Genomic DNA, 26,427 nt, shown 5'->3' on the forward strand with positions numbered 1-26,427 from the left:
GTGTCTCAAACGAGCGTACTATGCTTAAACAAAGGGGACTACAGTGGGATGAGGGCAGAGTTGGCTAAAGTAGACTGGAAACACAGACTAAACAGTGGAACAATTGAGGAACAGTGGAGGACTTTTAAGGAGCTCTTTCATAGTGCTCAACAAAAATATATTCCAGTGAAAAAGAAGGGTGGTAAGAGAAGGGATAACCAGCCGTGGATAACCAAGAAAATAAAGGAGAGTATCAAATTAAAAACCAATGCGTATAAGGTGGCCAAGGTTAGTGGGAAACTAGAAGATTGGAAAAATTTTAAACGACAGTAAAGAATGACTAAGAAAGCAATAAAGAAAGAAAAGATAGATTACGAAGGTAAACTTGCGCAAAACATAAAAACGGATAGTAAAAGCTTTTACAGATATATAAAACGGAAAAGAGTGACTAAAGTAAATGTTGGTCCCTTAGAAGATGAGAAGGGGGATTTAATAATGGGAAATGTGGAAATGGCTGAGACCTTAAACAATTATTTTGCTTCAGTCTTCACAGTGGAAGACACAAAAACCATGCCAAAAATTGCTGGTCACGGGAATGTGGGAAGGGAGGACCTTGAGACAATCACTATCACTAGGGGATAGTGCTGGACAGGCTAATGGGACTCAAGGTAGACAAGTCTCCTGGTCCTGATGAAATGCATCCCAGGATATTAAAAGAGATGGCGGAAGTTATAGCAGATGCATTCGTTATAATCTACCAAAATTCTCTGGACTCTGGGGAGGTACCAGCGGATTGGAAAGCAGCTAATGTAACGTCTCTGTTTAAAAAAGGGAGCAAACAAAAGGCAGGTAACTATAGGCCGGTTAGTTTAACATCTGTAATGGGGAAAATGCTTGAAACTATCATTAAGGAAGAAATAGCGGGACATCTAGATAGGAATAGTGCAATCAAGCAGACGCAGCATGGATTCATGAAGGGGAAATCATGTTTAACTAATTTACTGGAATTCTTTGAGGATATAACGAGCATGGTGGATAGAGCTGTACCGATGGGCGTGGTATATTTAGATTTTCAAAAGGCATTCGATAAGGTGCCACACAAAAGGTTGCTGCAGAAGATAAAGGTATGCGTAATCAGAGGAAATGTATTAGCATGGATAGAGAATTGGCTGGCGAACAGATAGCAGAGAGTCGGGATAAATGGGTCCTTTTCGGGTTGGAAATCGGTGGTTAGTGGTGTGCCACAGGGATCGGTGCTGGGACCACAACTGTTTACAATATACATAGACGACCTGAAAGAGGGGACAGAGTGTAGTGTAACAAAATTTGCAGATGACACAAAGATTAGTGGGAAAGCGGGTTGTGTAGAGGACACAGAAAGGCTGCAAAGAGATTTAGATGGGTTAAGCGAATGGGCTAAGGTTTGGCAGGTGGAATACAATGTCGGAAAGTGTGAGGTCATCCACCTTGGGGAAAAAAAACAGTAAAAGGGAATATTATTTGAATGGGGAGAAATTACAACATGCTGCGGTGCAGAGGGACCTGGGGGTCCTTGTGCATGAATCCCAAAAAGTTAGTTTGCAGGTGCAGCAGGTAATCAGGAAGGCGAATGGAATGTTGGCCTTCATTGCAAGAGGGATGGAGTACAAAAGCAGGGAGGTCCTTCTGCAACTGTATAGGGTATTGCTGAGGCTGCACCTGGAGTACTGCGTGCAGTTTTGGTCACCTTACTTAAGGAAGGATATATTAGCTTTGGAGGGGGTACAGAGACGATTCACTAGGCTGATACCGGAGATGAGGGGGTTACCTTATGATGATAGATTGAGTAGACTGGGTCTTTACTCGTTGGAGTTCAGAAGGATGAGGGGTGATCTTATAGAAACATTTAAAATCATGAAAGGGATAGACAAGATAGAGGCAGAGAGGTTGTTTCCACTGGTCGGGGAGACTAGAACTAGGGGGCACAGCCTCAAAATACGGGGGAGCCAATTTAAAACCGAGTTGAGAAGGAATTTCTTCTCCCAGAGGGTTGTGAATCTGTGGAATTCTCTGCCCAAGTAAGCAGTTGAGGCTAGCTCATTGAATGTATTCAAGTCACAGATAGATAGATTTTTAACCAATAAGGGAATTAAGGGTTATGGAGAGCGGGCGGGTAAGTGGAGCTGAGTCCACGGCCAGATCAGCCATGATCTTGTTGAATGGCGGAGCAGGCTCGAGGGGCTAGATGGCCTACTCCTGTTCCTAATTCTTATGTTCTTATGTTTAAGACTGAGATGAGGCGAAATTTCTTCACTCAGAGGGTTATGAATCTTTGGAATTCTCTGCCCCAAAGTGCTATGGATTCTCAGTCGTTGAATATATTCACGGATGAGATAGATTTTTGGACTCCAGAGGAATCAAGGGAGATGGGGATAGGGCAGGAAAGTGGAGTTGATGCAGAAAATCAACCATGATCTTATTGAATAGCGATGCAGGCTCGAGGGGCCAAATGGCCCACTCCTGCTCCTTATTCTTATGTTCTTATGTAATGCTGCACTGCCAGAGAAGGGTTGCCAAACAAATCATCTCCCACCAATACAACTCCAACTGGGTTATAAAAGGAATGACACTGACAAGCCATTTTGCACCTCTCCCTGATCCAGCAACCCTTGTATGATTTTTCACCCATTCCCTCACCGATATGGGCTACTCATTGCTGTTTGTGGGGCCGTGCTGTGTGCAAATTGGTGGGTGTGTTTCCTATATTACAACAGTGACCACACTTCAAAAAGCACTTCATTGGCTGTAAACAGCTTTGGGATGCCTTGAGGTTGTGAAAAGCGCTTTTAAATCAAAGTTTTTTCTTTCGCCTGAATAAAATAGCAGATTAAAATCAACTGATCTCTGGAAAATCCCATGCAGGTGAAAGCAACAGGCACAAAACCTGCTGTCATAAGTCTCAACACTTCCGTGAAAAATCTTCCTTCCAGCATCCAAAATAATTCAACATACAAGGGAGTAAAATTAACCCACTAAATGAAACACCATGGGGGGTGAATTTTCATGGGATCGTCCTGTTGTAACTATGGCAGAGGAGCTGTAGAAACTTTGGAGAAACAGCATAAACAGGAGAACGCCCATGGAAATGCATGCCCATGTTTGATGAACTTTTTGAACTGATATTATGAAGGTTGCGCGGTCTTTTGTTAAGTTGCAGTTCCATCTGATATTTTAATTAATGGAGGAATTAATAGCTTCCTCAGTGGCTTGCTAGGTAATTCAACATTTTAAAAATTTGTTCCTGGGATGTGGACGTCGCTGGTAAGGCCAGCATTTATTGCCCATCCCTAATTGCCCTTGAGAAGGTGGTGGTGAGCCACCTTCTTGAACCACTGCAGTCCTTGTGGTAAAGGTACTCCCACAGTGCTATTAAGGAGGGAGCTCCAGGATTTTGACCCAGCGACTATGATGCAACGCAATATATTTCCACATCAGGATAGTGTGTGACTTGGAGGGGAACTTGGAGGTGATGGTGCTCCCATATGCCTACTGCCCTTGTCCTTCTCGGTGGTAGAGCTCGCGGGTTTGGGAGGTGCTGGCGAAGAATCCTTGGTGAGTTGCTGCAGTGCATCTTGTAGATGATACACACTGCAGCCACGGTGCGCCGATGGTGGAGGGGATGAATGTTTAAGGTGGTGGATGGGGAGCCAATCAAGCGAACTGCTTTGTCCTGGATGGTGTCGAGCTTCTTGAGTGTTGTTGGAGCTGCACTCATCCAGGCAAGTGGAGAGTATTCCATCACACTCCTGACTTGTGCCTTGTGATGATGGAAAAGCTTTGGGAAATTAGGATGTGAGACACTCTCCACAGAATACACAGCTTCTGACCTGCTATTATTGCCACAGCATTTATGTGGCTGTTCCAGTTAAGTTTCTGATCAATGGTGATCACCGTCCTTATTCCCCCACCTCCCTGCTCCAGGATGTTGATGGTGGGGGATTCGGCGATGGTAATGCCGCATGAACCATATCAAGAAGCAATGCCCCAAGTTCAATCCTTGCCCTGCGTTGAGTTGGCTGATCTTGGCCAGGGCAGTTGTATGGGTGCTACATTGACTTCATTTCTCTGGGCAGCAGAGGTGTTTAAAAAATTCAGCGAGGGTTCCCACTCCTGATCGCAATGCAGTGATCCCTTACCAGAAAGCTCACATGATAGACAATTGTGAGGACAAGTTTGGTGTCGGCTTTGATGACTTCTCATCAAACAGGTGCTCACAGTCTAAATTCAAAGTCGACCAGCCACGTGGCTGGGTTACTGAATGACACTTGACAGCTTGGCACTGTGCCTAAGCAGGAGGCAGCTCATGGGGGCAGTGTGAATTGATATTCGAGGAAGCTGTGTACGTTCTTGCTAATTAGACACTGTTGTGTTCTAGGTCACAGTTAATATTCTTCCAACCAATGATGAACCGCCTGACTGTGAGCCAAAGTTTTATTCACTGGCGATTCTTGTTGATACAGCTGTGGGAACAAACATTCAGGGATTTCAGTTATCCTGTACAGACCGCGATTCTTCCCCTCAGTCTTTCCGTTACTTCATAACTTCAGGTACGCCAATGCCATTTTGTTTTTTGAGCCTATCTGTCCCTCTGTAACTATTGTTTTCTTTCCTCTACAATCTGAACAGGTCTCATTTATTTTACTGCAGAAAAAAAGAAAATGTTTTGTGAAATGTAGCTTGATGGTGTAGTAAATAAAATGGCTGGTAGAACATTAGTCGAACACAAGCTTGATCCCATTTGTAGTTTGGCAGCTTATTTTTTTTTTCTCCTGGTCTTCTAGTGCTGGGTGTGTGTCAGTGATCTGGGGGGGTGGGGGGGCCGTCAGAGAGAGAACCGTTAAGCTTGTATTTAAGTCTTAGTGATTTAAATAACGGGGATAGAGATAACATGGTCACTTTGATTACACTTGTCCCTTGGTTATTGGGATTGATATCAAGCTTTTGATAATGAATATAAAAACATTTTAGGACCCACCAAACTGGAGGCTGAAACCCGGAAAAAAAATCAATCAATGACTTTAATTATATAATATGGAGATTCTGGTTCCAGCTTTACACAGATTCTTACAATCAAAAAGGAGCCTAAAATGGTTGAACTGTTTTTCAAAAGTCTCAGTCGAGAAGAATGCTTCTTTGCTGATCCACTCTGTTTGATGGGGTTACTATAGACTTGCTAATGACAGTGGTATCAACAATAGCTGATGTTAAGATAGCTTTTGTGAAAGAAAGTATTTAATAAGCTAATTATGTACATGTAGAATGATCAATTCATTGTTTTTGGGTAGCACAATTTCTACGTACGAACATTTTATTTTGGACCTATGTCTGTTTGTTTTCAAAAAATTTTGAAATGAAATGCTCATGTGCCTGTACAACATCACAAGTAAAGTTAGGAGCACTGAATCCTATCCCAACCTCAGTAGTATTAGGCCACCTGTTTCAGAATATTGGTTCTCAAAAGCATCGAGTTGTTAATGTTATTGTGTAGTGTGCAGAGCTTTGTTTTTCTGTTTAAAACTTTAAAAAGTGTCAGAAGTACTGATTGAAAAAATGTTGTAGAAAATGATCGTTTTCGATTATGAGTACCATATCACAAATGTGCCACTTAAAAGTGTAGGATAGGTAACGTTTTGGAATACAAGCTTTAAAGAGATTTTGTAACTGTTGGTTGTCAGTAAATGACTTTAATCAGGTCAATTTCTGTACCAGGTAACATCAACAACCACTTTAAACTCTCTCCCAGTGCTGGATCCAACATCACTAAGCTGATACTCGCACTTCCCTTTGATTATACGCATGGTGTTGACAAAGTCACAGATTATAAACTCATTGTTCAAATAACTGATGACAACTTACTGGCTGGAAGCGCAGAGAGGAAAGTCGTACAAACAGGGAGAGTAACGATAAACATCAGAGTTATTATCCCTACAGCCAGTACGCAAGAAACAACCACAACTGTAAGTACAGCTGTGAATCCAGAGTGGGCTACCTTTTGAGAGTGATGCATCTATAGCAAAACAAAAACACACATACAAAGTTACGCTTCCTTTAGTCGTGTATCTGTCTCTGACTCAGAATCACAACTCCTTGCCTTAACTAAGAAAGAATTGCGTTCAATATAAATAAGTTCACAATGTAGTAACAAACAGCCATAGTCTCAAGGACAGGATCTCCAAAATTGCAGCATTTCATTAGTACTGCACTTTCTTGGGCTGGATTTTCATTTGCACCACATTTAGCACCTCAGCAGGGCACAAAGATAAATCTTTGGGCGTGAAACGAGGCACTCAAGGTTTTGCACCTGGGCAGAACTTTCGGCAATAGTTTTGCAGTGGTGCTAAAACTTACCGCCCCGCCGCTGTTTTGACCGTTGGGATGACAGTAATCGTCGGGCATCGCTGCGCTAGCGCCCCGGGCAGAACTTTCAAGCATTTCGCCCGACTTAGCGTTCACCTGAGGACCCGCCCAGAAAAAACATACGGACACTGGGCGCCATGTTGAAAGTGGAGGAGAAAGGCGCAGCTGTGAGTGATTAAAAGGATTGGGAGAAGAATGCTGCGTTACTGCATAATTTTGAATGTGAAGTTTATGTGAATATCTAGTTTGTTTTATAAAGAACATTTAAGGCCATGCTAGGTCAGGAGCCAGTAATCCTGGCTGCTATATTCATATGGCTTTGAGTTGGAAGAAGGCTTATAGTTAATTATTTGCAACGTATTCGAAGAGGTCGCAGACGTATGGGGAAGAGGCCTTAGCCCCCACAAGTTTACAGGGAACATTGCTCATACCTCCAGCTCTCTGATGCACAGTGCATTAGAAGACTGTGCTTCCGAAAAGAGGTGGTCACAGAGGTACGCCAGCTTCTACAGGCAGACCTACAGCCTACCAGCGGCAACAGGGCTGCACTGCCCGTCGAGGTGAAGGTGACTGTGGCACTTGCCTTCTATGCCTCCGGCTCCTTTCAGGCATCAACGGGGGACATATGCTCCATCTCGCAGCACGCTACACATTGCTGCATTCACCAGGTGACTACTGCACTGTACGCACACAGAATGGACTTCATAAACTTCCCAATGACCAGTGAGATCCAAAATGAGAGGGCTGTAGGTTTTGGATGATTTTCTGGCTTCCCCAAGGTTCAGGATGCCCTTGACTGTACGCCAATCACCCTGCGAGCATCTTTACAGAATGCAGAGGTTTTCCGAAAACGAAAGGGATTCCATTCCATGAACGTACAGATCATCTGCGACCATACTCAGCACATCATGGCAGTCAACACTTCCCCCCAATATCCAGGGAGCATCCATGATGCTTTCATCTTGCTTGAGAGCAGTGTCTTATGCATGTTCCAGCACCAACCACAAGGCCAGAGCTGGATGCTGGGGGACAAAAGTTACGGCCTCGTCACCTGGCTCATGACCCCATTCTGGAACCCTCAGACAGAAGCCGAGCATCGCTATAATGAGAGCCATGCAGCCACATGCAACATCGCCCATGTAAAGTCCTGTCCCCTCAGTACAGATTCACACAAGGCATGTAGTGAAGTCAAGGTCACTCTGGACCTGCACCTTTATTTCACAGCTCTGGAATGCTGCACTTGCCTGAGACCTGTCCTTATATACCTGTCTCTTGCAAGTGCACCCCTGGTGGTAAGGTATGCTGGTGGTTACAGGTCATATCTTATTACAGTCATGTATAGCATGTTAGGATACAGTTATATATAATAATGTAAGATACATGACATCACCCTCCCCCAAGGTCTTATTGTCTTTATAGGTTCAGTCTCTCAGGCGGTCTACGCTCTTGCGTGGAGCATCTGAGTTGTGGTTCCGTTGTTTGCCTTGGTGTCTGTTTTTATTTGGGTGTGGTTGCTGGTATCTCGCCTGGGCTGTCTGTTTCAATTGGTGTGATTGTTGTTGACTCACCTGGGCTGTCTGTTGGGATTGCCCTTTCCTCAGGTTGTTCCCTCTGTCTGTCCACCAGGTGTGGTGCGAGTTCCACATTGTAGTCTGCCTCTGGTTCCGCAATGTTGTTGGTAAATCTGCTTTTGACTTGGTCCACATGCCTCCGGCAGGTTTTGCCATTGTCCATTTGTACTACCAGTAGCCTGTTTCCTTCCTTGCCCGTTACTGTTCCTGCAAGCCATTTGGGACCCCTGCCATAGTTTAATACAAACACTTTGTCCCCTATCTCATTCCATCTCCCCCTCGAATTTCTGTCATGGTACTCAGTCAGCTTACGGCGCTTTGCCTCAACAATTTTGTGCATGTCTGGGAGGCTTAATGAGAGCCTTGTTTTTAAAGTCCTTTTCATCAACAGTTGCGCAGGGGGGATCCCAGTCAGTGAGTGCGGACGAGATCTGTATGCCAGCAGCAGTCGCGACAGGCGACCCTGCAGCGTGGGACCTTGGATTTTAAGCATGCCTTGTTTAATGATTTGCACTTCTCTCTGCGCCTGGCCGTTGGAGACCGGCTTGAACGGTGCCGTCTTGACGTGATTTATGCCGTGGTCAATTATAAAGTCTTGGAATTCTGCGCTGGTGAAGCACGGACCATTGTCACTGACCAATATGTCAGGGATTCCGTGCGTTGCAAACATGGTTGCGAAGCTCTCCACAGTGGTGGAGGTTGTGCTCGAGTTTAAAATGGTGCATTCGATCCACTTTGAAAATGCATCTACAACTACAAGGAACATTTTGCCCATGAATGGGCCCGCATAGTCTACGTGCACCTGCGACCACGGTTTGGTAGGCCAGGGCCAGGGGCTCAGTGGAGCCTCCCTGGGGGCATTGCTGAGTTGGGCACAAATGGTGCATCTTCGGACGCAGAGCTCCAAGTCCGCGTCAATACCAGGCCACCAGACGTGGGATCTGGCTATGGCCTTCATGAGAACGATCACCGGGTGCTAGCGGTGGAGCTCCCGGACAAATGCCTCTCTGCCTCGCAGAGGCATGACTATTCGGCTGCCCCACATGCATGCGCCTGTGAAAGGGTTTTAATTCCTCGGGGCTGGCATCACGAGCCTTTGCCCAGTCACCGGTTAGGACACATCTTTTTACTCAGGATAACGTGGGGTCGCTGGCCATCCAGGCTCTGATTTGGCGAGCCGTCATGGGCGAACCTGTGGACTCAAAGACATTGATTGCCATGACTATTTCACAGTCCTGTTCGTCAGACCCTTCCGTGGTTGCCAGGGGTAGCTTGCTGAGTGCATCGGCACAGTTGTCTGTGCCTGGTCTGTGCCTTATTGTGTAGTCGTAGGACGCCAGTATGTGTGCCCACCGTTGAATTCACGCCGAGGCGTTGGCGTTTATTGCCTTGCTCTCAGATAGGAGGGACGTGAGGGGCTTGTGGTCGGTTTCTAACGCGAACTTGGCCCCGAAAAGGTATTGGTGCATCTTTTTGACACCGTACACGTACGCGAGCGCCTCCTTCTCTACCATTCTGTATCCGCGCTCCGCCCGCGAAAGTGACCTGGAGGCATAAGCTATGGTTGTAATTTGCCCGCACTATTGACATGTTGCAAAACGCACCCGACCCCATACGCGGACGCATCGCATGTGAGAACTAGCTTTTTACCTGGGTTAAAGAATGTCAAAACACTGTTGGAACACAGAAGGTTGCGTGCCTTATTGAAGGCGCATTCCTGGGCGTCCCCCCAAAACCAATCGCCCTTCCTGAGTAGCACGTGGAGAGGCTCCAGCAGCGTGCTTAAGTTCTGTATAAAGTTCCCAAAGTAATTGAGTAGCCCGAGAAAGACGCGCAGTTCTGAGACATTCCGGGGCCTGGGTGCCAGGTGAATTGCTTCTGTTTTGGACTCTGTTGGGTGGATTCCATCAGTGGCAATCCTTTTGCCCAAAAATTCAACCTCGGGTGTGAGAAACAGGCACTTGGATTTCTTGACTCGTAGGCCTACCCTATCCAACCGCTTTTGTATTGCTTCAAATTACGGAGATGGGAGCCAGTGTCCCTGCCCGTGATAAGTATGTCGTCTTGAAATACAACTGTCCCCGGGATGACTTGAGCAGACTCTCCATGTTGCGCTGGAATATGGTAGCTGCCGACCTGATGCCGAATGGGCATCGATTGTACATGAACAGGCCTCGATGTGTGTTGATGGTGGTGAGTAGCTTGGATTCCTCAGTCAATTCTTGCGTCATATACGCAGATGTGAGGTCTAATTTTGAGAAAAATTTATCTCCAGCCAATATGGCAAATAAGTCCTCCGCTCTGGGCAGCAGTTACTGGTCCTGCAGGGAGACTCTGTTTATGGTAGATTTGTAGTCCCCACAGATTCGTACGGATCCATCAGGCTTCATGACTGGGACGATGGGACTTGCCCAATCGCTAAATTCCACAGGTGAAATAATGCCTTCCCGCAGAAGCCTGTCTAGTTTGTGTTCAATCTTTTCCTTCATCACAGAGGGTACAGCTCTGGCCTTGTGATGGATCGGTCTAGCATCCTGTGTGATGTAGATTTTGACTTTGGCCCCTTTGAAAGTGCCCACACCTGGCTGAAAGAGATGTTCAAATCGCTTTATAATTGTTGAGCAGGAGGTCCGTTCCTCTAATGACATGGCATGGACATCATCCCATTTCCAATTTAGTTTTGCCAGCCAGCTTCTCCCCAGCAGTGCTAGGGGGTCTCCGGGGACAATCCACAGGGGAAGTCGGTTCACTGTCCCTTTGTGTGTGACAGAGAGCATGGCGCTGCTGAGGACTGGTACGATTTCTTTGGTATAGATCCTTAGTTTGGTGTCGACCCTTGTGAGTTTTGGTCTGTCTCTTTTATGTGGCCACAGTTGTTCAAATTGTTGAGCGCCCATGAGAGATTGACTCGCTCCCCTATCCAGCTCCATGTTGACAGATATCCCGTTGAGTAGGACCCTCATCATTATAGGAGACGTCCTGTTGTAGGAGCAGCGGCCATTGATCGTGTTGACCTGCTGTACATCGGTGTCCCGGGTACTGTCCCCACCATCTTCTGGTCCGCTTTCCGACCCATCCGATTCGTATACCAGCCGAGCTGCCGTTTTTTTGCACATGCAGGCCAAATGCCCTGTATATTCACAATTTCGGCAAACAGCCTGCTGAAATCGACATCCCCTTGATGAGTGCCCACTCCCACACCTCCAGCACAGACCTGTTCTATTGTTTAAAGTGTTCCCAAAGAATGAGCTGCATCTAGCTGATCTCTCTTGAGCTTCTCTCAGTTTGTAGTTGATTGCTCGCATTGTGGGTTGATGAGGTGTGAACAGCCCTTCCTATGGCCCTTGATGGTTTCTGCCTGCTGTCAAGAGCCTGTTCTCCGGGTTTTGTCTGTGTGTGGGGGTAGCAGCTTGTTTAGTGCTGTGAACTTCTTGTTCCGATATTTCGTTAGTTGTCGTACCTGCATTGTAAATCAACCTCGTTTCTTCTTCCTCTACCAAGAATGTCTGTGCAACCAATGCTGCTGCCTCTAAGGTCAGGTTCTTGGTCTCTATGAGCTTTCGGAATATGCCTGTGTGGCCTATTCCTTCAATGAAAAAAATCTCTCAGCATTTCTCTCCTCAGTTCATCGGAGCACTCACATAAACTAGCCAACCTCCGAAGTTCCGCCACGAAGTCGGGTTTGCTCTGGCCCACGCAGCGTCTGTAGTTGTAGAACCTGTGTCTGGCCATGTGTAGGCTGCTCGCTGGCTTCAGGTGGTCTCTTACCAGTGTGCTCAAATCTTCAAACGACTTGCTTGCTGGTTTCTCGGGTGCCAACAGATCCTTCATTAAAGCGTATGTTTTCGAGCCACAGCTGGTCAAGAGATGGGCTCTTCTCTTGTCTGCCTTATCGATGCCTAACCAGTCTTTGGTTACAAAGCTTTGCTGGAGCCTTTCTATAAAATCCTTCCAATTGTCTCCCGCATTGTACTTTTCATCTGATCCGTTGTTCGCCATTCTGTGGATTCTGTAATCCCGTAACCCGTCGCCACTGTAAAGTCCTGTCCCCTCAGTACAGATTCACACGAGGCATGTAGTGAAGTCAAGGTCACTCTGGACCTGCACCTTTATGTCACAGCTCTGGAATGCTGCACTTGCCTGAGGCCTGTCCTTATATACCTGCCTCTTGCAAGTGCACCCCTGGTGGTAGGGTATGCTGGTGGTTACAGGTCATAACTTATTACAGTCATGTATAGTATGTTAGGATACAGTTATATATAATAATGTAAGATACATGACAGCCCAACAGATAATTGGAGTGCACAAGCAGCGCTACTGATTCCTGGGCCACTCTGGAGGCTGCCTGCAATGCTCCAGTCAGCAGGTCTCTGAGATCATTGTGGTGTGCTGCATGCTACACAACTTAGCCATTATGAGGGGACAGGAATTGCCAAAGGGGATTGCAGGACCACCTCAGGAGAAAGGTCGGGGGGAGGGTGGAGGAGGGGGAAAACGAGGAAGGGGAACACATGCCACTACCACCACCACCATAACCACAGAGGACACATCGTGAAGATTTCGCCGCTGCAAAAGCCTTATGTCGGCAGCTCATAATTGAACGCTTTGCTTGAAGAGTGAAAGGCACGTTTGAGCATTGCCTGGCCACTCTATCCCATCATGTTGACTATTCCCGCTCTTGTTCTGCAAATGACACACTACACAGGAAAGGTTAAAGTGAACAAAAAAATGTATTAAACATTTGTAATCTTTATTATGCGAGTTAAATAAAATAAAATGAGCTGCATCCAGCAGTGTGATAATTCAACATTATCAGAACGTAATCCACTGTGTTACTGTAACATAATCTGTAACATAATAATATCGTAATATAAAACACAAGATGCATCCAGCATCAACAACATAATGCAGCAACATCATACCCTGCCCCACTATTTTTTCCCACCGTCTTTTGCCCCCATTCTCTTTATCACCCTCCCTTGCCTGCTGCTCCTACCCAAAGTGGCGCCAAGATGGCGTGTAGTAAGGCTGCCAGAGCACTGTTGAGTTGGGGGAAGAGACAATGGAGACGCCGTCTGGAGACGCACTGGACCAGCTCGTGGCGTGAAAGGCGTGGCTTCTGACTGGCGAGCCTCTTCAGTGGCGTCGACAGTCACAGGTGGTTTGGGTGTGATGGTGGGGAACGCAGAGAGTATGGTGGCAGGCACGGACTGCATCACCTGCCCAAGCTGAAGCAGAGCTTGTGCCTGTGATATGCCATATTCTGCAAGGGTTCGTGCCACACTCTCAGGGACTCCACTGTCACTGCTAGGAGCAGCCAGCCTCAAGGAGGCATTGATGGCTTCGCTGGTATCACAGCTCACACTGACAATCTGCGACTCTACCTCCGTAATGGCCGCATTCAGACTGTCGATGCTAACGGGAATCCTACCCAAGACATCAAGGAACTGACCTGGATGCTCTCTCTGGACAGTCCCACCATGTCCAGTTCCATGTCTGCCTGTCTGTCAACAGACCGACTTTGCCGACTCAACCTCCGGAGATGGCCTGCGGGTTTCAACCCCAGCACTGCTCATCAGTATCCTTCTCCTCCTCCTCCTCTAGACGATGGCCTGACGTGGCTTGAGGGATTCTGCGCCTGTGACTGGTCATCTGGAAGTAGAAAGCAACAGATGAGTGGTTAGCAGCAGGCGAGAGGGCAGTGTGACATGAGGAAGGTCGCATAGCACAGGCTCATTTGAAGGACCGCCGCTACTCCAGAGGCACTGCAGGACATTGCCCCAATCTATCCCAAGGAGTGTGCAGGACTTATCCTCAGTATCTGAGCGGGGGGCAGCACCCCCAGTGGCAGCTGCCCAACCTGTGATGCTGATGAGGCCTGCCATTCTCTCCACACTGCCCGTGAGTGGCAGGGTCTGAGGCGGACCGCCGCCTGTCCGCACCTGCTCGCGGCGATTATGAAACTTCTTTGCCTGCAAAGATGAAAATGGGAATGGTTACAAGAAGGTTCATCTGCTCTTGTGGCACAGATAGCCACCAAGGTACTTATACCACACTGTCTGAATGTAATAGAGTCCTCTGCTTAATGATCTTAAAAGTTGCATGTGGTTCATCAGGAGGACACCAAAGTGGAGAGCCATCTTATGAGATCTCAGAAAGCAATCTTAATAATGTGTAAAGATCATTCATGGCAAATAGGGTGCCGAACTAAGCCTACCTATGTGTCATGCATTTTAGGAGGCAACCCACAGAGTTCTAAGAGGCACCAACAGCATGAGAACAAATAGTGTGTCAGATTTATAATTGAAGTAATGAAGGAGTGCATGAATTAAAATTGTACTCACTCTGATGACCCTTGTCAGATCATTAAACGTCTTTCGGCACTATGTGCCAGTCCTGATCACAGTGTCTGAGGCAGAGACTTCTTCTGCTATCACCCTCCAAATCCTTTTAAATATCGATGGCAGTGGTCAAGAACCACCCCAAAGATGCAACTCTTGCCATCTTCTTTCCACAACCCCCACGAGAGCTTCGTTCGCTTCATGGCTGAATCGCCTGGCATGCCGTCTGCAATCCTCCTCCTCCATCATCAAAATCCAAATGTAAAATGGCTGATTTAGCCCTGGTGTACTGCGCATCTGCGCGACCACGCCCTGCATTAGTGTTTGCGACAGGAAACCAGAACAGAAGCGCGGGAAAAAAACCCAAAGAAATTGCGCATGCACAGAACGGCCAATTTTTTTTTAGCGGCGGAACTTTCGGCTCCGGCGCACAAAATCTGTGGTGCAATGCCGGAGTTAATGCTAACGCTCCTTGTCATCTTTCATTCGCTGAAAGTTCCTTCCTCTGGCGCTAGTGTTAACCCAGCGCTAAATTTTTGGCTCCAATGTGAATTGCGTCCGAAAGTGGCTGAAAACGCAAAAAGCCGAAAATCCAGTCAGCTTAGATTACGATTTGAAGTTGGAGAGGGGACTTAAATGTATAACTTTTTGCCACAGATAGGCAAATACTACCAACAGAATTCAACTTATATATAGTTTCTAAATGTTGTATTTGCACAATCTGTCTTAGAATGTTTATTCACAATTCACATACTGTAAATTAAAACTAAAATACACAGCTGATCGACCCCAACACAAACCCAAAATCAATGAAATAAAACTGAAAGTATCTAATCGAACAGTTGAAACCTACAACTTAATAGTTAGGTTCACACTTATGATTGGTGCAATCAGATGTTCATGATTAAATATAACACTCCCTCTTATATTGTGCTGCTTCATAGGAAACTTTCAGCTCCTGCTTCATGCTTGTGTGTCAACCATTTAATCACCATGGCTACAATCTCACACTGAACATGAAGGATTCAAACACAATGAGAGAATAAACAAACCATCTACTTCAAGTCATTGGTGGTTTCTCAGTAACAGTTTATTTTCTGTTTGTTCGCAGCCCAATATAACCTACATCAAGCTATCGCAAAACACCTATCAAGCAGATGCTTGGTACATACCATTCATTATCACCTTGGGTTCTTTATTGTTGCTCGGAATGCTGGGATATTTAGCGTACCTTTTGGCTAAGTATATACGTTCCATCCCAAAGTCAAAAATCAAGAAAAAGCCACTGTAAGTTACAATCATCACTCTGTTCATTTCAGTAATCAGCTTACGACTTATCCTTTGACAGCTGTTTATTTACAGTTCTCTGGGTTTAATTTCCTCTGGTAGCACGCTGGTTAACACGTTTATGTAAACATACTACCATACTGCAGTAAACCGTTGAACAGTAAATAAAGGAACCCCTTAGTCTAAAATTTCACACTACACCAATTTCCATTAAAATTAGTAAGCGCAAAATTAAATCGTTTATACTAAGCCATCTTAATTAGCCAAGCTTTTATCCAGTTATGAAAGGGAGACTCTCCTCAGATCTAGATGGGCGCATTGAAGTCATGCTGTGCAATGTTAATAATGAAACACTAACACAAAATTCCTTTCACTACCAAAGGTCTTTGTTAAACTATCTGACAATGACATTTCAAATAAATATGTTAACAAATTGATTACGGATATCATGCTACCTTCCCACTTTCTCTAGTCAGGTTGCACCACATTACAATCCATTTGAGATGATTGATAAAAATCTTTTTTTTTTCCCCCGCTGTTATGGAAATCAGAAATAGTTCAACGTATCCATCTAAAGTTATGGTTAAAACTTGCTGGGATAGAGTAGAGGAAACTCAATACTGTGTCTAATTCTGGTTATACTTGACCCAAGAGTTTGTGATGCTAACACTGGGTACTCAAAGTGAAAGTTTCACTCTTTTTAAATTAACAAATGCAATAATTTAAAAAAGAAAGACTTGCTTTTATATAGTGCCTTTCATAACCTCAGGATGTCCCAAAGTGCTTTACAGTCAATGAAGTACTTTTGAAGTGTAGCCACTGTTATAATGTAGGAAATGTGGCAGTCAATTTATGCATAGCAAGGTTCCACAAACAGCAATGAAATAAAAGATCACAACTGTTTTAATAATGTTGTTTGAGGGATAAATGAGGGAGAACTCCCCTGCTCTTCTTCGAAATAGTGCCATGGGATCTTTTACGTCCAACTGAGAGGGCAGACAGGGCCTTGGTTTAATATCTCATCTGAAAGAGAGAGCCTCTAATAGTGCAGCACTCCATCAGTACTGCACTGGAGTGTCAGTCTGGATTATGTACTCAAGTCTCTGGAGTGAGACTTAAACCCACGATCTTCTGACTTCGAGGCGAGAGTGCTACCACTGAGCCAGGGCTGCTGCTAAGATAGCTGATAAATCACTGCTTATTGGCTTATTAAACATGTCTAGTTGTTTAGCTGATGGTGCTGGAGCATCACAGGGTATCTTAACCTGCAAATTTTACATAATTTCTCCTTGCAAATCAGGAATATGGAATATGCATCCTTTTGTTGTAGGGTTGCACAACAGACGTCAGAATCATGCAATCCCAACAAATGTTTTCTTTCTATTGAACTATGTATTTGAATATTAACATAATAAGTTACGGCTCTTATGTACAAAGAGGTAATTGCACCCAAAATGAAAAGAATGGGCATTGATCAAATATTTGAAAGTGATAGAAGTTAATTCAAACAATTTTCTTTTCCAGGCTGGAAGTACAAGGTGAGTGCTTTAACTTTCTTGATGTTTTTTCAATGTGAACATAGTTATAGTTTTCTCTCATTGCAATGGAGTAAGTGAACTTTTCCCTTGTTAAATATAGAACCCAAGAAGAAGAAGCAGCACAATGTGATTGTGGTAAGTTTCCAAACAACCAGCAGAGAATCTATTTTGTTTAAACCAATATTTTTTGTACATGTGTGTTCAAAAAACTGGCTGCTTTACATTTCCTCCTGTGACCATTTCCTCTGGGAATCTCTTGGCTAGTTTAGAGCTCCAAATGATAACTTGATTTACGAGTGAGACCATGTCCGCTCTGGAGCTCTGGCGTTCTCAGTATTTGAATCCAACATACCCGTGAATTTACCTACACATGTCTGAAACCTGGGTGAATTCAAACCCTGCATGCCAAGTAGCTAAATACAGCTCCAATTCTAAATATGTGCCTAAAATATCTGCCCTTTCCCTCCACCTTCCAGTTTGCAGTTGTGCAGAGAAGGACCACTGAAACCAAGCAAGACACCACACACTGCATTAATTTCCTTTGTTAGTGGTTTATTCAGCATCACAATAAAATCTTGGAGCATTTATGACTTGATTTTTAAAATTCCAGTTCCCAAAGTCTTTGAGCATGTACTCGGTTCCCTCTCAATATAGCATTGCATTCACACCAATTGTTATACACACCAAACACTTCCACTCATTTCCATTCTCCTTCTGCTAAAAAAAAGACTTGCATTTCTATAGTGCCTTTCATGACCTCAGGACATCCCAAAGCGCTTTACAGCCAATGAAGTGGTTTTGAAGTGTAATCACGGTTGTAATGAAGGAAACGCGGCAGCCAATTTGACACAGCAAGGTTCCACAAACAATAATGACCAGATAATCCCTTCTAATGATGTTGGTTGAGGGATAAATATTTGCCACGACACCGGACAAATATTTATTCCCGCTCTTCATCGAATAATGCCATGGGATCTTTTACATCCACCTGAGAGGGAAGACTTGGTTTAGCATCTCATCTGAAAGATGGCATCTCCGACAGTACAGCACTTCTTCAGTACTACACTGGAGTGCCAGCCTAGATTTTGTGCTCAAGTCCCTGGAGTGGGACTTAAACCCACATCCTTCTGACTCCGAGATGAGAAAGTCACAACTGAATGTTCTTTAAACAAAGTACAATACCGGAAGATGTGGTTTTGTGATTATTTTCTGAGGGAGCACATCCCTAGACCAGAGCTGTCCAACCTACAGCTCCAGGATAATCTGTCGTCCCCAATTCCTAGCAGTGGAGCCAATGCAAAATCAGTCACTTTCATGCATATATTTGTTCTTTGATGGTTTGTCCTTTTTGCATTTTGTAGGCTCAGAAGATCGGAAAGGCTATTTTTAAGCACGGTTGTTTCATTGATTACTAACTCAGAACACCACGATTTGTTACATCTATGCAAATTAATGAGATGAATCATTCTATATATGTTAATTAATAGGAACATGGATTTGAACTTTATATGTGGCCCTGAGATTCCACGGTACAAACCTATGTAGAACCCCTTGCCCTCGGCCTTCCTATACAGGGTATAACTTCCCATATTTTGAATATAAATGGTGCCAAGTTGAGATGTACATTTTCAGAGCCTCTCTATTTCTGCCCCAATCACCGTGATTGATCAGCCACAGGCTACAGCATGAGAGATTAACACACAAAATATGAGCCGGCTGAATGTTTTGTGCATTTCAGGAAATGACCATGCGCAATACAATCTTCGATGGAGAAGCTGTCGATCCAGGTAAATGAACACCTTTAACACCTTTTTCAGGGTTATAAATGTATATGGGCCAGGGCATGTTGTGATTGAAACATTATCAGCTGGTTTCCTCCATGCCTTTCCTCCCTTTTTTATGCTGGGGCCCATCTTGGTTTCTCCCACTGTTCCTGCGCTTTCGCATTGCTAATTGTTTCTCTCATTGTTGTTTCTGCCTTCATTGCAAGCACTCTTGCCATTGATGTTCTTCTCCGAGAACTTCTCCCTCTAATGAGGCTTTCTCTTTCCTCTATAGTTACAAGACTCCCCCCTTCAAATTATCCTCCACAACTGTGGAAGCAAAGCCTAACTAAGACGTAAATCAACATTTGATTTCCTTCGAGCCGCACTCCCTCCATATACACAACCTCAGCTCCTCTCAATGCAATGGCTGAATCATGCCACCTTGATCTAATCCATGACCTTCAATGGTGCAATTAAAATCTTGCTCCCTCAACTTAGTAGCAGGACTGTTTCCTTGACATTAAAGCTGACATTAACTTCCTTCCACCATCATACGATTCTGGCAACTAAACAAATCTGAAATATGTTGGGTTCCTTCTGAAAATTTTGACCAGAAAAGATGCGTAGCAAAAAAAAAAATCAAACAATACAGTTGTCACAGAATTAAATATCACGCCTTGACATTTTGGGCTCTTGGAAGTGAATTTTCAGACCGTTTGCGTACGGCTTGAAGTTTGACTGTGTGTGTCTGCACTGTGTGACATGTTCCAACAATGTGCCTACTATCCTTTATTGCTCCTGTTGGTAGTTCAGGTTATTAGGGGAGGGCTGGTGGCAGAGTTGGAGGTCGATATTTAGCACCTGCTCCCAATGATTTTCAGAATTAGAAAGTGAGGTGGTGAGTAGAATAAATTAAACTATTTTGATGCCCAATAAAGGGAGCAATACCCTCCTCCCAGCTGGATTGCCATAATCTGAGGCAAGACCTCTATTTTAAATTTGCTTCTAGTCCAGGTTCTGATCATTATACTTAACCTTTCTACTAGCACTGCACCTTATTTCAGGTTTAAATATGCCTAAATACCACTATAATGTGAAAGCAGAGGGCCCGAAATTCACCGTCCACGGATACCGCGGAGTTTGGTCGGTCGATCGAAAAAGTCGGGTACTTTTCCCTCCCCGAGCCATAAACAACTTGGTGAGGATTTGAGCGGTGTTCACTTCCACCGGAAACGGCGCGGTGAAGCCGCTGTAAAGGAGGGTTTCCAGCGGTGAGCTCTGTAGCGTGCGGGCCGCTGAAAAGCCACCAGGACAGTAAAATTCACCGAGGAAAAGGTAGGACTTTTCCCAGCAGTGCCCCCACGAGGTTTTCAATGCAGTGCTCGAACGCAACACCGCTGGGGCCCTTTGGTAGGTAAAAAGTTTTGTTACTTATTCGTGTTTTTATTTCATTTTCCAGCATCCACAGTATTTAGCTTTTCATATAGTTTTATTAATTGTTTTGGCTCTATTAAACCTGCTGAGTGCTGCTCAGAGATTTGCACACACCTCTGTACTTTTGTACAACTTTCAGGTCTGACTCTTTAGTGGAGTCCTGTGGGCTGCAGAGACCTGCTTGGCAGGGTTCACCCTGAGGATGGGAGGAATGCTGGGATGGCGACACCTGGTACACCTGGTCAGAAGCAGGACAGCATGCAGGAGAAGGCGTTGCCGTCAGTCATCATCATCATAGGCAGTCCCTTGGAATCGACGAAGACTTGCTTCCGCTCTTAGCATGAGTTCTTAGATGGCTGTACAGTCCAATATGAGAACCACAGTCTCTGTCACAGGTGGGACAGATAGTCGTTGAGGGAAATGGTGGGCAGAGAGCTTGGTTTGCTGCATGCTCCTTCCGCTGCCTGCGCTTGATTTCTGCATGCTCTCGGCGACGATACTCGAGGAGCTCAGAGCCCTCCCGACTGCCCTTCCTCCACTTAGAGCAGTCTATGGCTTGGGACTCCCAGGTGTCAGTGGGGATGTCGCACTTTATCAGGGAGGATTTGAGGGTGTCCTTGTAACGTTTCCTCTGCCCGCCTTTGGCTCGTTTGCCGTGGATGAGTTCAGAGTAGAGCGCTTGCTTTGGGAGTCTCGTGTCTGGCATGTGAACTATGTGGCCTGCCCAGCGGAGCTGATAAAATGTGGTCAGTGCTTCAATGCTGGGAATGTTGGCCTGGACGAGGACGTTAATGTTTGTGCGTCCGACCTCCCAGGGGATTTGCAGGATCTTGCGGAGACATCGCTGGTGTTATTTCTCCAATGACTTGAGGTGTCTACTGTACATGGTCCACGTCTCTGAGCCATATAGAAGTGCGGGTATTACTATGACCCTGTAGATCATGAGCTTGCTGATAATTTTGAGGGACTGGTCTTCAAACACTCTTTTCCTCAGGTGGCCGAAGGCTGCACTGGCGAACTAGAGGTGGTGTTGGATCTCGTCGTCAATGCCTGCTCTTGTTGATAGGAGGCTCCTGAGATAGGGAAAGTGGTCCACGTTATCCAGGGCCACACTGTGGATCTTGATGTCTGGGGGGCAGTGCTGTGCGGCGAGGACAAGCTGGTGGAGGACCTTTGTCTTACTGATGTTTAGCATAAGGTCCATGCTTTCATACGCCTCGGTAAATACGTCGACTATGTCCTGGAGTTCAGCCTTGGTGTGTGCACAGATGCAGGCATCGTCTGCATACTGTAGCTCGACGACAGAGGTTGGAGTGGTCTTGGACCTGGCCTAGAGACGGCGAAGGTTGAACAGCTTCCCACTGGTTTTGTAGTTTAGTTCCACTCCAGCGGGGAGCTTATCAACTGTGAGGTGGAGCATGGCAGCGAGGAAGATTGAGAAGAGGGTTGGGGCGATGACGCAGCCCTGCTTGACCCTGGTCCGGACGTGGATTGGGTCTGCGATGGATCCGTTGGTAAGGATCACGGCTTGCATGTCGTCGTGGAGCAGGCAGAGGATGGTGACGTACTTTTGGGGGCATCCAAAATGGAGGAGGACGCTCCATAGACCCTCCCGGTTGACAGTTTCAAAGGCCTTTGTAAGGTCGCCATCAGTACTGTCCAGGCAGACAGCGGGCAAGGGAGGCAACAGCCATGATTCGTTCATTCTGCACCAGACCAGTGTGCCCGCCATCTTCACCGGCCCGAATCAGGATTGTGGTTGGCTGCTTGGGGACAAGGGATATCCCCTGTCCACTTGGCTGCTCACTCCTCTGCGGAACCCCAGGGCAGCACCAGAGCATGCATACAATGACGCTCATTGTGGCACCAGGTGCATCATCGAGCAGTGCATAGGCATCCTTAAGCAAAGGTTCCAGTGCCTGGACCGCTCTGGTGGCACCTTGCAGTACTCTCAACGGGTCTCCATAATCGTCGTGGCCTGCTGCACAACCCGGCCATCATGAGGGGACAGCCGCTGGAGGTCGAGCCAGCAGTACCATCAGAGGAGGAGGAGGCGCACAAGGAGGAGGAGGGGGAGGATCCCCATCGCTCCAGAGCTAGGAGGCGTCGACCCTGGGGGCCAGGTGCAGACTGGCCAGCACCCTCCTGGGAGGGTGCGTTCTCACAGATATGGAGACGCCTGACACATCCCCTGCAATCTCCCTCCATGCATTATGTACTGGCAGTCTGCCAGGTCTCCCCACATCAGGAAACAGTATTATTCTTCTGTCCTCCACACCATCCATCAGTGTCTCCAGCTCCATATCAGTGAACATGTTGACTCTCCTTGCACCTCTTACACCAGCCATCCTTCCAGACCCCTTGCAACTTCCTTTCCCCCTCAGGGCCTTGCTGCAAACCCTGGTCTTTAAAAAGGCCAGGGAGCAGCTGGTTCATTAGAAACCCTTACCTGCATGCTGAATTTCTCAGTGGTGATAACGCTCAAATTAAGACAACCACTCCGCTGAAAACTCCACTTTGGAAGGGTTCATTAGCGCTGGAACCCATTTGTTCACTTTTGGAGCTGAATATGGGGTGGCCCAGCCACTCTCAAATTTCAGTGCTAATGGCCACAAAAAGGTGGGGGGAGCACCAGCTTTCCAGTGATACTGAATTTCAGGCCGATAACATTTAAATTCTAAAGCTCTTGTCCAGGTAGGATAAATAGCCTTTACAGAACAGAAATGCCGGCCTTTATATCTGACTTCCTAAAACTGTTCTCCGATATTATTTGAAATCTAGAGGCCCATTTTACCACCCTTCATAAATAGGATTTAATCCTGATTTGTGTACCCGAAATAAAAATCCATTCAAGGAAGGATGACATGGTCACGGAACAAGCCCCACATCAACGTGGTTGACACTTAACTGTCACTCTGAATGGGCCTAGCAAGCCACTCCACCGTATTAAACTTCTGCAGGGCAGCCCACCAACGCCTTCTCGGAGCAACTGGGAATGGGTAATAAATACCAGCGATGTCCACATCCCGTGAATAAATAAAATAAAATTGACATAATATTTTCAAACCAGGTAAATTAGAATCAGTTGAACATTTAAGGAGTTATTTGGTTTTAGTGCACAACCCACAAAAAGTAATTCATGCATTCAGTAGCATTCATGGCCTTTTAAAAATCTGCTCATATTGAATGTTTACTTAATGTTTCAGTCACAGGCACTGTGTATCAATATAACTCAAAATCTGGAGCCAGACGTTGGAAGGATACAAAGTTGCCCATGAAAGGGAATGTTGGAGATGCAACTGCTAATTTTACAGACAAAATCACCAAGACAACTTTTACACAAAACAACATGAAGAATGTCCATGCGACCCAGAATGCAATGCAGGAGACACCCAATGGCCAACCTTCTTCAAAACCTCCTTCAAAGCTTGGAAAACAGACCAAAGTTGTACCTCAAATACCAGAGCCAGCTCAAACTCAAAATTCGTTGGCTAATATATAAGTTTAGCTGAAACAAGAGTAAAGTGAACAAAGTATTTTGCAAATTAAATTAAAATTGTGTGGCCATCTATGCTTGGTTGTGTTGTAGAGCATTTAAAGTCACATCAAGAAATGAGACTGAAATCGCTCACATCTTTGAAAAGGGCACAGAGGAAAAGAGTAAAATGACCTGAAAATCTGCATAATCTAGTCAGAAGCTGTTAGTGGTTTTAGCAAGCTAGGTTTTATTTTTTCAAGCACAAAGTTAGAAATCAGTCAGAAGTTAGAAGCTTAGAGGAGATTCAAACCAGGGAGCAAATGTCTAATACTTGATCGGACAAACTTCACCGTTACTCTATACTTCAACTGAAGAGAAGTAACAGGTATTAGCCAATGACAACTTACATTTACACAGCACATTTAACATAGTAAAAGTATGCTAACTGATTATCAAATTTTCTACCATGTCCCAGATACATCTCTTAGCAATATTTCAAAGTCTTAAATTATCAATAGTTAGTGGGAGAAAAGCTCAATGCCACATCAATGGCACAACAGCCTCCATAAACATCATCCTGTGCAATCTGCACTATATAACCATTCTCCTTTTTGTATTAATTCCTTATTTTTGTCTTAAGCACTGCTAAATTGATATGCTACTAATTTATTTTGTGTTTGTCAAGGTTAGTCATGTACCTGGGTGAGAATTTTAATTCTTCCTCCCCCCCACCCCACACCCGGTGGAAACCAGACACAGCGGGTGGGGGCAATTAAAATGGAGCAGGGAACTTGCCCACTGGCTTCCCAACCCAATCTGGCTGACTGCAATTTTAAATTATTTCTGATTATGCCTCTCGAAGTGGACTGCCAATTGGTGCCCAACTAGGGACGGTTCTGTACCCATTTGGAATTGGATTGAAACTGCCCAGGTTCCATTCATATTGAACCCTTACAGCCACATCCGTGCGCATCTGTGCTGAATTTGAATCCAGCTTCCAAAGGTTAAAAAGTCAGATCTAAAAATTCGTTATAGCTCGGTTTGAGGCAGTGACACTGACTGGGGGCTAACTTTAGTGCCGGGCGATGTCTACCGCTTCCAACTGGGATATTCCTTTTTAGCGCCCCAAGAGGGGAGTGGAGTGCTAAGAGAAGTGTTCCACAATCTCCTTAGGGTGCTAAAGGCCCATCGCGGGGCGGTAGCGCAGGATCACTACTCAAGTTGAGGCACTAGGATACCGGCATCCTAGTGTCTAAAGAGGAGGTGAGGTTGACCATCTGAAACCTGCAAAAATATGGAATGGAGGCTACCAACAGCCTTCCACAGGTAAGAGAGGTAAGTAAATTGTTAAAAATTTGTCTCTCAACATGAGACCGATCAATTTGACCATATCTCTGAAGTGATTCTGTGCCCTTTTCCCTCATTCATAAAATGCAGGCTCGGCCTCAAATCCGAAGCCAAAATTTGAAAGGCTAAGAAGACATAGGCATATTGCCCTGGGATCCTCTGTGCATCATCTGCTTCCTGCTGTCGGGGGTAGCACCGGCGCTATGGCAGGTGAAAGCTGTCAATTTCGGAAACGCGTCGCAAAGGGGTGGCGCTAGAATGTGCAGCGCTAAATGACAGCGCCGCCACTAAACCACCAGTGAAGTTTGCAACAGGCTGTCATAACGCGGCACCCAGGCGGTAGGTGCTTAGCGGCCCGTTAGCACCCCTCTCAGGCACTAACGGAACTCACATAAGTATGAATGGGGATCCCCCTCCTCTGAGGTTGGGCCGGCCCACGTGATCCCAGTGATGCGTACGAAGCCCGTACACTCCTTGGATACGTGGGCCTCTACGGAGGCCTTTGCATAGAGACCCAGGACCGCAAGTCTCCAAACCTCCTGGACCATCAGGTACTTTCGTAGACATTTTTGCGGTCGGAAGCATCTGCCCGCTGGAAGCCTCCGACTGCAAATTTTGGATTATCTTTACCAATGTACACTGCATGTATGGAAGTTGCAGTTGCTTTTCATTTTTTTTTAAATCCTGAGCTGTTGCTCATTCCTTGAATTAATTTCCAACAGATCACTGCAGTATTTAAATTTCCTCTGGTAACTTAATCTTAAATAATATTGGACTATTATGTAATATGTCTACCCAAGTATGATCTATACATATCTTCTTATCCTTTCAAGTTTTGCCTTAGGTTTTGAGGCCGAGCCTGCATTTTAAGAATGAGGGAAAAGGCACAGAATCACTTCAGAGATATGGTCAAATTGATCCGTCTCGTGATCAGAGATCTGGAGTGGGGACATGCTTGGAGAAGGTGGGATAAGACAGCTTGTGATCAATTGTCTTTTCTGCATAATATGTATATTATAGTCTCACACTTCAAAAGTGTTGGAGAGGGTCTTTCTTCAGTAGTTGTTTCAGACAAATCCATCCAATACAAAATGGCACAAGGGCTAATTAATGGCTAGCAAGCCAACAATTTTGGTGTCCATATTGCATAACAACAGACCAACAATAATGTACATTTTTTTCTATTATACAGCGAAGTTTGTTTGAAGTGTAACTCAGTTTCACATTGTCTCCTGCAGGACTGATTGTTGTAAATGTCAAAATGTCCTCTTCACAAATTGAACAGAATGT

The 26,427-nt window shown here is 45.4% G+C and overlaps 1 protein-coding gene across 1 annotated transcript in view; it reads left to right on the top strand.

Annotated features, from left to right (window-relative positions):
• LOC139281556 (cadherin-related family member 3-like) overlaps positions 1 to 24,205 on the top strand; it is a 37,097-nt gene extending 12,892 nt beyond the window's left edge. Inside the window, exons 6-12 of the mRNA XM_070901720.1 lie at positions 4,394 to 4,565; positions 5,728 to 5,975; positions 15,399 to 15,574; positions 17,099 to 17,112; positions 17,213 to 17,247; positions 18,851 to 18,899; positions 23,519 to 24,205. Of these exons, the coding sequence (XP_070757821.1) occupies positions 4,394 to 4,565; positions 5,728 to 5,975; positions 15,399 to 15,574; positions 17,099 to 17,112; positions 17,213 to 17,247; positions 18,851 to 18,899; positions 23,519 to 23,814 (990 nt within the window). The 3' untranslated portion in view covers positions 23,815 to 24,205. The remainder of the gene's footprint in view (positions 1 to 4,393; positions 4,566 to 5,727; positions 5,976 to 15,398; positions 15,575 to 17,098; positions 17,113 to 17,212; positions 17,248 to 18,850; positions 18,900 to 23,518) is intronic.
• The last annotated feature ends 2,222 nt before the right edge of the window (positions 24,206 to 26,427 follow it).

This window comes from Pristiophorus japonicus, chromosome 15, assembly GCF_044704955.1.
Source record: "Pristiophorus japonicus isolate sPriJap1 chromosome 15, sPriJap1.hap1, whole genome shotgun sequence".
NCBI lineage: Eukaryota > Metazoa > Chordata > Chondrichthyes > Pristiophoridae > Pristiophorus > Pristiophorus japonicus.